Source organism: Oryzias melastigma, linkage group LG21 (genome assembly GCF_002922805.2).
Source record: "Oryzias melastigma strain HK-1 linkage group LG21, ASM292280v2, whole genome shotgun sequence".
Classification (NCBI taxonomy): Eukaryota; Metazoa; Chordata; class Actinopteri; order Beloniformes; family Adrianichthyidae; genus Oryzias; species Oryzias melastigma.
Genome location: NC_050532.1, coordinates 15,118,705 through 15,130,991, shown reverse-complemented (window position 1 = coordinate 15,130,991; position 12,287 = coordinate 15,118,705). Strand labels below are relative to the sequence as shown.

At 46.2% G+C, this 12,287-nt stretch overlaps 2 protein-coding genes across 3 annotated transcripts in view; one reads left to right on the top strand and one right to left on the bottom strand.

Moving 5' to 3' along the window:
* The window catches only part of armc8 (armadillo repeat containing 8), a 17,290-nt gene extending 13,984 nt beyond the window's left edge, over positions 1–3,306 (bottom strand). Inside the window, exons 1-5 of the mRNA XM_024260496.1 lie at positions 3,174–3,306; positions 2,349–2,425; positions 1,398–1,469; positions 1,076–1,218; positions 904–1,001 (exon numbers count right to left, since the gene is read on the bottom strand). Of these exons, the coding sequence (XP_024116264.1) occupies positions 904–1,001; positions 1,076–1,218; positions 1,398–1,469; positions 2,349–2,425; positions 3,174–3,218 (435 nt within the window). The 5' untranslated portion in view covers positions 3,219–3,306. The remainder of the gene's footprint in view (positions 1–903; positions 1,002–1,075; positions 1,219–1,397; positions 1,470–2,348; positions 2,426–3,173) is intronic.
* On the top strand, positions 3,297–12,163 carry dbr1 (debranching RNA lariats 1). Of its 2 annotated transcripts, none has more exons than XM_024260499.1 (9): positions 3,297–3,435; positions 4,063–4,296; positions 4,380–4,504; positions 4,566–4,646; positions 10,365–10,447; positions 10,523–10,747; positions 10,814–10,891; positions 10,975–11,120; positions 11,378–12,163. In XM_024260499.1, exons 2-9 carry the CDS (start codon positions 4,100–4,102, stop codon positions 12,000–12,002), a joined length of 1,560 nt encoding a protein of 519 aa, XP_024116267.1. In that variant the 5' UTR covers positions 3,297–3,435; positions 4,063–4,099; the 3' UTR covers positions 12,003–12,163. The 2 variants fall into 2 exon arrangements, with proteins under 2 accessions (XP_024116267.1, XP_024116266.1); XM_024260498.2 differs by lacking the exon at positions 3,297–3,435 and adding an exon at positions 3,710–3,866.
* The last annotated feature ends 124 nt before the right edge of the window (positions 12,164–12,287 follow it).

Here is a 12,287-nt window from a genome sequence, read left to right as displayed (position 1 = left end):
ATCATTTAAAAGCTCTGTTATAACTCAGATATTTAGAAGCTGTTCATTTGACACCACCAGTGTGTGAATGTGTGTGTGAATGTGTGAATGGGTCTGTGACTGTGAAGCACTTGTGGCCCTCGAAGGAGGGTAGAAAGCGCTATACAAGTATACGCCATTTACCATTTACGCCACCAATCCATTACCTGTAGCAGTAGAAGGTGCAATTATTGCACTATTTACAGATTCATCTTATTAGATAATAACTATTTAATTTGAATAAATATAAATATTTTTTTCAAAATGTGTTAACATCTTTCAACTAAAATCGTTATAATTCCATTTTTGTCAATTTGAATTTATTTTAAAGAATTCGTGATAAATCGAAATCGTGAAATAAAATTGAAAAAATGTGATTTTCTTTTTTTGCCATTTCACCCAGCACTACTTCTGGCCATTAATTTTTGGGCGCCATATTTTTTCTCTGTTGCCAGATTCTCTTTCTTTAAAACCCAACAGCGACTGAAGGAACGCGGGCTTGAAACAAGGTTCTGACCACAGTTGTGAGTTCAGAGAAAAGCAGAGCTGGTGTCAGTAGGACCAACCGTCTCCAAGCTGATGGATCGTGCTTCTGCTCTGGGAACTTCTCCATTTCCTTCCCTGCTTGTAGATGAACACAAATCTTGGTTTATAAATGAGGAGTACCACTGTGCAGCCTCTCCCTGAAAAGCACCTCTGTGATGCTTAAAGGCAGAAACTAGCAAAGCTCCAGGGCAGAATGTGAAGGGGCTTGGGCTTGAAACCTATCATTGGGTTGGTCAGAATCCCAGAACAATTTGCAAAGATTCTGACAAATTCTGCTGTTTTTCAAACAGCTGTGCAAGAGAACGCACGTAGACTGCGAGTGTGCACGTGGTCACCTACAGTGTACAGCAGCTGCACGGGGGTGACCGGGCTGATGAAGACAGTCCTCAGGCAGCGCAGGCAGGCTTCGATGAAGGTCAGGTCTGGACAGAGCAGGCCTACGAGCACAGAGCACACAGATCAGCCCTGCCCACTTCAACATGCACACACAGACACACCAGTCTGAGCCAACCTTGCAGTAGGGTGGGGATGACGTGGCAGTCCACCAAGGACTTGATGTTATTCTCCGTGCCCATGGCCAGACTGCCCAGAACCACAGCACACTCGGTCCTCAGCTGAAGGCTAGACAAGCTCTGCTGCAGCAGATATAACAACCTGGAACAGGAAAAGCACTGCAAAAGGTTCTGTGGCCTTAGACAAAGCAGACCAGTTTGACTTCTAGGAGAAGACCTGCTTTCTAGATGATGTCTACTAAGAAAAACTTGTGCTCTTGTTTCCCCTAGCCCAGCTCCAGAACCCATAGTCCATGACAGCAGGTGTGAGGGTACACGTACCGTGGTACCGCTCCCAGAACAATCAGGTTGGCCTTCTGCTTGTTGTTCCCGATGACGGCGTTCTTCATGTCACTACGGAGTCACACAAACACTATTGTCTTCATGCAATCTGACATGTACCCATGTGACCTGTGTCTTTGCATATGAAGTGTGTGTAGCAGAAGAAAGCCTCATTTATATTAGAAGATGTCACTGTAACTCAGGGCCTAATATTCCCGTCTCCTCTGAAAAGCCCAGCCATACCAACAGCTCCCCAGTAACCAGAGCCACTCTCCTCAGGAGATAAAAATAACAGGATGGTTGAGAGCAGACAGGAGCTGTTCCTCTGCCATCTGAACCTCATCTCAACACATAGAGCAGGGATCCCAAACCCAGAGGCAGCAGGCAGGTGCCAGACGTCTCTGGATCCTTTGGCTGCACAGAAAGAAAACCGTCTGTTCAAATTAGAGTCTGATCCTGAAGGTTTCTTTTGAAACTCCCAGCTTCTCTCTTGACGTTGGCCTCGGTCTCGTGTCTCAAGCACATCTCCTGCCTTCTTCCAGAGCTGCTCTGCCGCTAAACTAACACGACATTAAAACTCCAAAGGAAAGCCAACAAAACAAACGTCTTTGTGACGTTTCTATGAGCAGAACTGAACCAGTGAGGAAACAGGAAGAATCCTCCAATTCAAAGAGAAGTCCTCTGGGAAAATGGATAGATCGTGATAATTGTTGTCATGTACTGAAGCTGCTCTCCACAATACGCAGCAGCCACCACTGGAATGAGAAATGCTCTCATAAAGTTACAAACACAGTGGATGGTCATCAATGGCAGAGAACAGGACCGGGTCTGGCTACAATCCAGACCTTCATGAACAGATTCGTTCCTTTCCATCTTCAGATGTTGTTGTGAGGATGGTAGTGGTCTGCAGATAGGGCTCAGGAGGAGCTGTGTGAGTGCCACTCCACTTACATGACTCCCTGCAGAACTTTCTGCGGGTCTGGGTCAAATAGTCTGTCCACATAGTGGCGGCTGGTGGCGGTGACCTCCTGCAAGAGACAGATGAGAGCATCAGAGCAGCCTGAACCCGACAAACTCTTCTGACGGATCACACGAGCCCTCTGTTACTGGGCGCGTGACACCCCAGGCCAGTGAGACAGGTGTACACCGCCGGCATCGTTGATCTGAACACCTGTCCGGCAGGTGTGCTGAAGCCGGCGTTACGGATTTGTTTACACACTGATGGTAGATAGTCGGAGGGGGTGGGGAGGTCACAGAACCGTGACCCGGGTTAGCGTCCATAGCTAAAAGCTATGCTAATGCAGCTAGCTTTCTGGATAAAACAACACGGGGGAATGAAGCGCGTGAGCAGCGGGGGGTGGAGCTGGCACGGGCAGGATCGGGGTCATTTTCAGGAGCCTCTGTTGGGCTTTGACCGGACTCTAGACGGACAGCACCGTCACCGAGCAGCTAGCTGCTATCCGCTTTCAACTGACACTGACAGCTCTTTAGCCCGTTTCATTTTGCCTCTGCGACACGCAGGTGGACGTCTCTCCCTCAGAGAATCATACTCACTAATGTCTCCGCCCGCCGGGGCGACGCGCGAGTACAAATAGCACTACCTCAAGCGGACGTAGCGCTCCGAGGCTACATGCCGCTGAGCATGGGTATTAGCCTGCAAGCTAACGGGGAGCAGGACCCCGCGAGGCACCGACAGGCACGACCGTAGAGCGGGAGCGGCCGCGCGGGTGTGCGCGGGGGCCCTTCTGCGCTCAGAGATCACAGAGGCTCACTCACGGACAGCACGCTGATGCGGAGCGGGGCCTCCAGCAAGCACGCCATCGCTCTTCCACCGGGCGGGCGCCCCCGTCGGCGCTGCGCTTCGCCGATACTCCGCCCCCCAGAGCAGCTGCCAGGGAGCGGCAAGAAGCTACCGAGCCCCCCCGCAGCCCTCCTCCGAACGCACGGCCAACGTCTCCCGGCCTGGCTGCTAGTGACAGCTAGCGATGTCCACAGAGCTGCTCAGCTGAGCGGAGAACCGAGTGAAGGCGAGCCTCAGGTAAATGTTGTTTATAAACGTGACGGAGTCTGCCTTCCGTAGATTCGTCACTTCAACGGCATCCAGGAAGCCCCTGGGAGGGACGCTAAACTCCGGGGTTAATTCCTGCGAGAGTTCGCTGCAACCCGCGCCTGAAGAAACGCAGCAAACAGATACTGAAGCGGGGAAACTTAAAGAGTTCATTTAGGAGCGAATCTGCGGCTCCGGGAACACAGGGGCTGCTCTGCGCATGCGCCGCTAACAGTCGTGGATAGCCGGGGCAGAAACGCGCCGTTTCTAATGGAAATGAATTAGCACGCGCGTTCTCTGTGCAACACGACCTTCTTCTCTCCGCGTGTCAACGCAGTGTTTAGCTAGCTCTCACGTGCACTTTTAGTCTTGTTATTGATCAGTGATCATCAGGTGTAACTGATAAGTACAAGGTTCGACAGGTAAGTATGGTTCTGAAAACCCAAAACACGACTTTAACACCGGAGCTCCAGTCTTTGTGTTCTTTGATTTATTGTAATGTTTTTAATAGTTAACACGATCAACGTCATTCCAGCAGATTCTGAAGGTTAAAGATTGTGTGCTTAAGGTGTTAAACGGTTAACATGTGGAATCTGGTGAATTGCGCGTCTGCCGCAGGCTCTGCACAGCAGGAGGAGCCTTGTGGAGGCTCAGGATGAAGATCGCGGTGGAGGGCTGCTGCCATGGCGAGCTGGACAACATCTATGAAACCATCAGCTACCTGGAGCAGAAGGAGGGAGTGAAGGTTGACCTGCTGCTCTGCTGTGGAGACTTCCAAGCAGTGCGGAATGAGGGCGACCTGAGGTGCATGGCAGTGCCAGCCAAGTACAGAACCATGCAGACCTTCTACAAGTTGGTTTTTGTGTTCTTGCTTCATGTTTTTGAGAAATTCCATCAAGACCGAGCCTGGAGTCCAACTGCTGCCTGCTTTGTAGATACTACTCTGGGGAGAAGAAGGCTCCAGTGCTGACCATTTTTATTGGAGGGAACCACGAGGCCTCCAACCATCTGCAGGAGCTGCCATATGGAGGCTGGGTGGCGCCCAATATCTACTATCTGGGTGAGTAGCAGCAGTTGGAACCTGTAGCACGAACCCCACATGACCCACCCCATCTCTGCAGGTTACGCTGGAGTAGTCCGCTACAGAGGGATTCGAATTGGAGGCTTATCAGGGATCTTCAAGTCACATGACTACAGGAGGGGTAGGATGGTCTTTAATGCACGCACATGATATATGAGACTGTTGCTGAAACTTTTAACACACCAACAACACATTATTGTTTTTTGTTGGACAAAAACACAGGTAGTTACTCTTCTTTGGAACTAAACAAATCAGCACTAAGCCAATCAGTTTCACACGTCGACTGTATTTTAGAACTGGACTGAGTGACTCCTCTCCCTGGTGTTCCAAACAGGAAGTACCTGCTGGCTCCAGCCAAAATCCCATAGACTTCTATAGAGAAATAGATAGTTGTTACTCATTCTATTTATCAGAATGGCCATTCTTCATCTGACATGTTTTTTTTTTCTTTCTTTTTTTTTCTTCTTTATAACAAGTTATTCAAGTTATAAACTCGAACGGTCTAAGCATTTACACAGATTCTCCTGAGCCGTTTTCAGAGGAAGGGGTGAATACTTTTAACAAGTTCTCTCCTGATTGGCCACAGTAGTTGCCATAGAAACAACGACTCAGAACAATCCCTGCCTAAGGCCCGGTCCCACAGGATTTGACAGTCATATATCACAGGTAAAAAATTTGGAAAATCTGCCACACGCGCTAACTTTTGCTCAAAATTGATTGATAAATGCATGTAGGTGGAATAGCAGTGATACGGACGCTGGAGTCCACTGCCAGAGCACTCCTTGACCGCGTGTAAGTGTGTCCTCCCATGGGTAACGCCAACAAGGGGTTTACACACACGCACACGTGTTATTTTGGCGCCAAGTTACCACTGCTGCATCACGTCTAATCGCAGCCGTTCCACTGCCCAATCATGGCTTAGTGGGGACGCAAAACGGCCACTTCACTGCCCAATCACGGGTAAGAACGGCTCGTTGTCGGCTGTAGTGCAGCAACTCCTCGCTTTTCAAAGCAGAAACTGCGGATGGATTCTCACATTTGCTCTCTGGATTTCAAGAAAACAACTTCGCTCAACATTATTGGATTTTACATTTAGTTTGCATTTACTTGATTTTATTGCATTTTATGATGCCTAAGAAGAAGGGCTCACCAAAGAAGAAGGCCAGGTCCAAGGCCCAGCCCCCTGAAGAAGCTCCTGATGCCCCTGTGCAGGCAGCTGAAGAACAAGCCCAGGTTCTTGAGTATGCAGCCCCCCCCACCCCCCACTCCATCCCACCTCACCTCAAGCTGAAGATTAGTACATATCAATTTGTCCACGCTCAGCTGCTAAACAGACTGCAAGCAGTGGTACAAACGCAGACTTTTTTTCTACGTTTAATAACGGCCAACTTCTGTACGACGTGTATGCGCCTCTATTCCACATAGTCTATTCCACTATGCCACATCAACAGTCCACTGCTAACAGCGTCTGTATACGGGGGTGAAATCTTTCCCATGCTCCAGCTGGGATATGGCCATGAAAGCCAGTGGAACCGGCTCTTCACTAACTTTGTCTGGCTCCAACTTTGCGGTGTCCATATAGCGGAAAAATTGAGAATAAAGTGACTTTGTCCCGTTGGAAGTAAACCCTTTTTTTTGGGTGACATCACACTCGTTCAGTCCAGTTCTCTTATACAGTCAATGGCTTCACATCAACCTCATGTATTCCTCTCAAGGCTCATGAGCTGACCTCAGATTTGGTTAAATCAAGTAAAAATACTGCTGAGGTCAACCACCCAAAGACTTTTGTGCCTCAGCTTCTTTCCAATCTCTTCCATGTTTGGATGCTTTGTAACTACACTTACATTATTATGTAGTGGTTAATATTATTACATCATTAATAATGTTATTGAGATATTAAACTGGACAATAACCTCTGACCTAGGGCTGGGCGAAATGGCTAAAAAAGAAAATCACATTTTTTTTTTCAATTTTATTTTACAATTTCGGTTTTATCAAGATATCTTTAAAATAAATTCAAGTTGACAAAAATTGAATTATAATGATTTTAGTTGAAAGAAGTAAACACATTTTGAACAAATATTTATTCAAATTTTAATTTCAAATGTATTACAAACATTGATAGATATTACTGGATCGGCCCCTGCCTATTCGCTGCTATAGACAGAGATGTGTGCGCACATCCGCCATTACTATGCATGGAGTCATGGCAGCAGAAAGCTGCTGTTTCAATGGAGGACAGGCAGACAACAACCACGGGCTACTCCCTCATTTCTTAACCGAATTTTTACTAAGTATGGCTCGAATTAAAGCTTAGAAAATGATTGATCTTGTATAGTTATTATCTATTAAGATTAATCTGTAAATAGTGCAAGAATTGCGCCTTCTACTGCTACAGTCAAATGAACAGCTTCTAAATATCTGAGTTTTAATTTTGCCTCTGTGCTAAAGTCCATATAACAGAGCTTTTAAATGATTGTCACCCAAGACCAGAAATGAGGGAGACTGATGAAGTTTAATAGCATGAATGACTGATAAAGTTTAGTAAAGTCCTTTCACTATTAAAAACATCTCAAAGTGCTAAATAATAATATTAATAAAATCACCCTTTACCACATTTTCAAATGAAACTAAAACTTTTATTATTTTTGGATTACATACATGGTAAATAAATCTCAATTGCTTCAGAATTTACCTTCAAATAGACGATTTCATTGTACTTTGAGAAAAAGGCTCCAGCTAGCATCTTTAACTGATACAAAAACATTTTTAAACTTGGATGATAACATCAAAAACACCTGCCAAACTGTTAAGATTCAAACACAGAGATAATAGCAGTAAATGTTGTGGCAGGTTAAAGTTTACATCCACAGCTCCTTCACTAACATCTGTTCTCTGCTGTGTTTATGTCACTGAGCAGAAAGCTAGCGTTAGCATTAGCGCTGTAGATTCTAGCTGGGCTTTCTCTGGTCAGTACGACCAAGAAAAAAGATCAACAGTGACCCCACGGATTTAATGAAATTATGTGCGAACTCACTTACACTTCTTACAAAGGAAAAAAAAAAGTGCGACTGACGATAAGATTTAGGCTCTTTCAGTAGCTAGCTACGAGCTAGCAAAACAATGCAGCAACGTGCATTTTGACCGAACATTTTACGTGTTTCCAACATGAATTTCCATCAGTTTTTGTGCAGGTTTAACGTGAATACGTGCGATTAACATCCGCTATGTTTAAAAACATGAAATCTTAATAAAAACATACATCAAAGAACTAAAGTAGCATGCAACTCTCACGAGTTCCTAGCTGCCAATTTAGCACACAGTTCACGGTTCCCAGCCTGATTTCTCTCTATTAAAATGTGATTCCTGTCCTGTGATGATTCCTCTCCATCGGATTTGTGATGATTCCTCTCCATCGGATTATTTTGTTGTCAAGGTTTTTGAAGTCGACTGTAAAACACTGCGTCTCCTTTTGTTACTCTTTCTGACCTCCGTCATTCATTATTCGAGAAGACTCGATCCATAATGAAGGCGCATGTCTGTCACGCCGTCTGTCACATGACTTCCAATCCAGTAATATATGTAATTGATTACAAGAAAACACACCAGGGAGGAGGAGGAGGAGGAGGAGGAGGAGGAGGAGGAGGAGGAGCAGCAGCTCGGATTTAAAGTCACAGCTGTCAACAAGCTTTTGCCTTCTCGCTCTTTTCGTAGAAGATCGTGATAAAACGATCTCTCAGAAATGACAGATGGTCAGCTTTGGAGAACGTAAGACGGTTTTATATCGTCATATCACCCACCCCTACTCTGACCCCATCATCCATTGGATTCTGTGGTGAAATTGAAACCTGAAATAGGACAACAGGTAAAGCAGAATTTATTCAGGAAACTCAAACCAGACTCTGATTATGAGTTTGGTGTCGAATTTAGCTTTAACAGAACTGGGTTTTTCACTGGTTGCATCTGCGACTAATTTTATTTCTTAGGTGCACCCTTCTCGACCTCTTTGCATTTAACACAGCACTATCAAATGGTCTCTTTCCTTTTTATTTGCTGTCAATATCTGCATTAAGACATGAAAATGATTAACTTACAAACTGGTAAACATAAATCCCTTTATTTATAACACAGTTCTACAATAATGTTAAACTACGACATAGTATATAAAAATGTGCAGTTTGAAGAAGCTTAAATTTGTGACAGCGAGTGAAATGGGTGGAACTGAAGTCTCCTTGTTCTGCTCCATTCTGATGCATCCACTTGTAGACTAATGGATCCATGAGCGTCTTTGTTTTCCTGGTCTGAGCTGGAATCTGAATCTAAACTGTACGTCTGGAAATCTACGATATTGCTCACTATCTGTGTTTCATGTTAATATTAGCTTAGGGTGTGAGGGGCTGTCAGCTAGTGAGAGAGAGACTAAATAAAGATTTTATGACATTTCAGTGTGCAGTTACTACACACCAACACCCCCGTCCACAACTCAGAGTTGAAATTCTAATGAATTTCTCTTGCTCCGCAGAAACTATGTCCTAGAAAACGACAAATTTTAGAATTTTTGGTTAAAAACATTATGAAATGAATCATAGTGAAAAGACCAACTTAAAATGCTTTGAAAACAGATCAAATATAGTTGGAGCAGGACTTCAAAATGCTTCAGAGCTAAAACTGATCAGTACAGAGCCATTCATTTTAATTTTTGAAATGTACTTTTGTTTTTTTAAACTTTTCCTTTTTCATTTTTTAAAATCGTTTCGGTTTGTGGAATGTGGTTTTGATTTTTAAAACTTGATTATGTTTTTCATTATTTGATTTTTGTTTTTGTCATTGAGATCTTTAGAATGTTTTGCGTTGATTAATTTGTGTATGTGATCTAACCTTCAGAGCCACCATTGTTAGCCCTAAAACCCCAAAAGTGTCGCAGTGAATAAATGTTGTTTTAGCTTGCCATAAATCTTCTACCGTTCGATCCCCATGAATCAGCTGATTCTGATGCAGGAAAAAGCAGCTATTTTTTCTTGCTTTGCTCTGACATACACAATATTACTAACGTAGAGCGTTCATAATGAGAGCGCTGCAGCACAAAGCGGTTTTTCTCCACAGCAGGATCCGCTGATAAACGTGGATTACACAAAGACTTCACAACTGCTCAAAGCTGCATATCAGCGCGAGGCTCGCTGACTCCACTAGAATCCGCTGGAATTATGCTCATCGCATTAACTGTTGATGAAAGAATGTATCCTTAACAATGGAGCTAAAGCTCAAATGTTGAAGGATTTGAACAGACTTTTTCATCCGCTCCACCTGCCGCCACCATCGGGCGCACATGCACAGGGTGCGTGCGCACGGACCCAAACTGAACGACTCTGAAAGTGTCCGCTTGATTGCGCGCTGACGTGGCCAGTGTGGAAGCTCCTTCAGATGTACATTCTGATAAAATCATATACATACTTATCGGAGGTTGTTACAGCTGCACATATATACAGGAAGGAGACCTTTGCAGTCAGGAGATTGTGTTTTTTTGTTTCTCTTCCCAGAATCGCTGGTTGCACCAGTGTGGGTGAGAATTTTTTTTTAGGTGCACCAATGAAAAATCTAGTCACAAATGCGACCAAATTGGTCGCACTCTAGAGCCCTGCTAACATGCACTCAGCAGCTGTTCCCCACCTGCAGACCTGTGCTTCAGACCTGTTTTCCAGGAGCTTTAAAGGTCACTGGTGGAATCAGCTGTTGCATGTAAATATCTGCCCTACTTGATAATGTTCCGACTTCATCCCAGTTTGTGAACAGTCTGAAGGATGCTAACCTCACTGATCACTGAGTGTGTGCGCTTTCTAAGGGCACCATGAGTCTCCATACAACCCTGAGACGCTGCGAAGCGTTTACCACGTCAGAAACATTGAAGTCTTCAAACTGAAGCAGGTAAAGACCCAAAGTTCCTCCTGTCCTCTGCCACACTGGCTGCTGGGACTGACTTCACGTCTCATCTTGACAAAGATCCAGATGCCGGTAGACATCTTCATGAGCCACGACTGGCCACGTGGAATCTACCATTATGGAAGCACAGAGGAGCTACTGCACAAGAAGAGGTTTCTCCGTCAGGAAGTCAGCTCCAACACGTTAGGAAGTCCTGCAGCAGAGGATCTGCTGGCCCATCTGCAGCCCAGCTATTGGTTCTCTGCCCACCTGCACGTGAAGTTTGCTGCAGTCATGCAGCATGCAGTAAGGGAATGAACAGCATAACCCTTTCTCTCTGCCTTCCTACCATCACTAATTTCTTGTGTTTAGCCTAAAGGTGGTGCTGCTCCCCGTGTAACCAGATTCCTGTCTCTGGATAAGTGTCTGCCCTACAGGGACTTTCTGCAGGTGAAGTTTAGCCAAACTCCTCCCTCCCTCCAGCTCCCAGCGTTACTTCAGGCTGATGGTCATTCAATGGCTTTGTGTTGCAGATTGTGGATCTTCCAGACAGACGGAGCTCATCTGAAGGTCTGGAGTATGATCCAGAGTGGTTGGCTATTCTGAAGGCTACAGACAGTCTCCAGAGGACCAGCCCCCAGCCCTGGAACCCGCCGGAGAACAACGGCTTGCATGAACGGTATGCAGCAGTATGAACACATAGTTCTTTATATACAGTCAATGGTAGTGACAGAAATGCTCTCAGGTCCTTAAATTCAGCAGACAGGAAGAGGTTGGTCAGTGTTAAGGTCAACTGTGTAGCTTGAAGTTCTATCCTGACTGACAGACTTCAGTCCCAGTGAGACAACTGCACTCCTGTTTCTCTTCTTCAGAGAAGTTTAGGGGGGGTGTTTCAAAGGAGACTGAAAGTCTGAATCTGCTGTGTGTTCATGGCAGGTGGGACTTCAGAGCCTCAGAGGCGGCCATGATGAAGGTGGTTGAGGAACTCAGCGGAGATCTCGACATTCCAGACAACTTCAACCGAACTCTTCCCCCCTATGACCCCGCCCACCCCCAGCCACACGCCCCCCCGGCCTACAGCGCGAACCCTCAGACCACTGAGCTGTGTGCCAGGCTGGGCCTCTCAGACATCTACATTCAGGCGGGGCAGGGGGGGGCTGCTGTTTGGGGTGGGGACGAGGAAGACGGCAGCTCTGGGAGCGCAGAGGAGCCCAGCGAGTATCCCAGTGACTCTTCAGGACTGTCCAGTTCCTTCAACCCGGATGAGATCACTCTGGAGGAGGAGTGGGAGGAGGGGGCAGAGGATGTGGCGGAGTCCAAAGTCCACACCCCCGCTCGAATGGTTCTGCCCGAGCCCAAATCAAACGAATCACCCGTGAACCTGCCACCCCCGTCCCACTCCACCCCCAGGGTTGATCAGTGTGACGAGGAGGGCACCTTAAAGAGAGCTAGCACTGAGGGTGGGGGCCCTGACAGCCAAGGGCCAACCCCTAGGATCAAACGCAGGAACCAGGTCATCTATGCAGCAGCTGATGAGGACCAGAGTGGGGGGCAGGACTGAGGTGGGGGGCAAGACCTGCAGTGGACTGTTCTGTAAGTCAAGGGGCAGAAGTCTCTGCTCCAACTCAACTGTTTTTATACCTTTTCATGGAGCTCAGCTCCACTTTTTAAACGTCTATTTTAGTGACATCAGCTATAATAAAGGTGCAAATCCTGACTGTACTTCCTCCTCTTTGCTCTCACACCTCCTGAAGGTTAGTTTGACGAGGAGCCAATAAAGACAGCCTGTTTGTCCCTGATTCAGGATCAAAGTCTGGACTGGACACTCACAGCCGTCTGGAGCCAC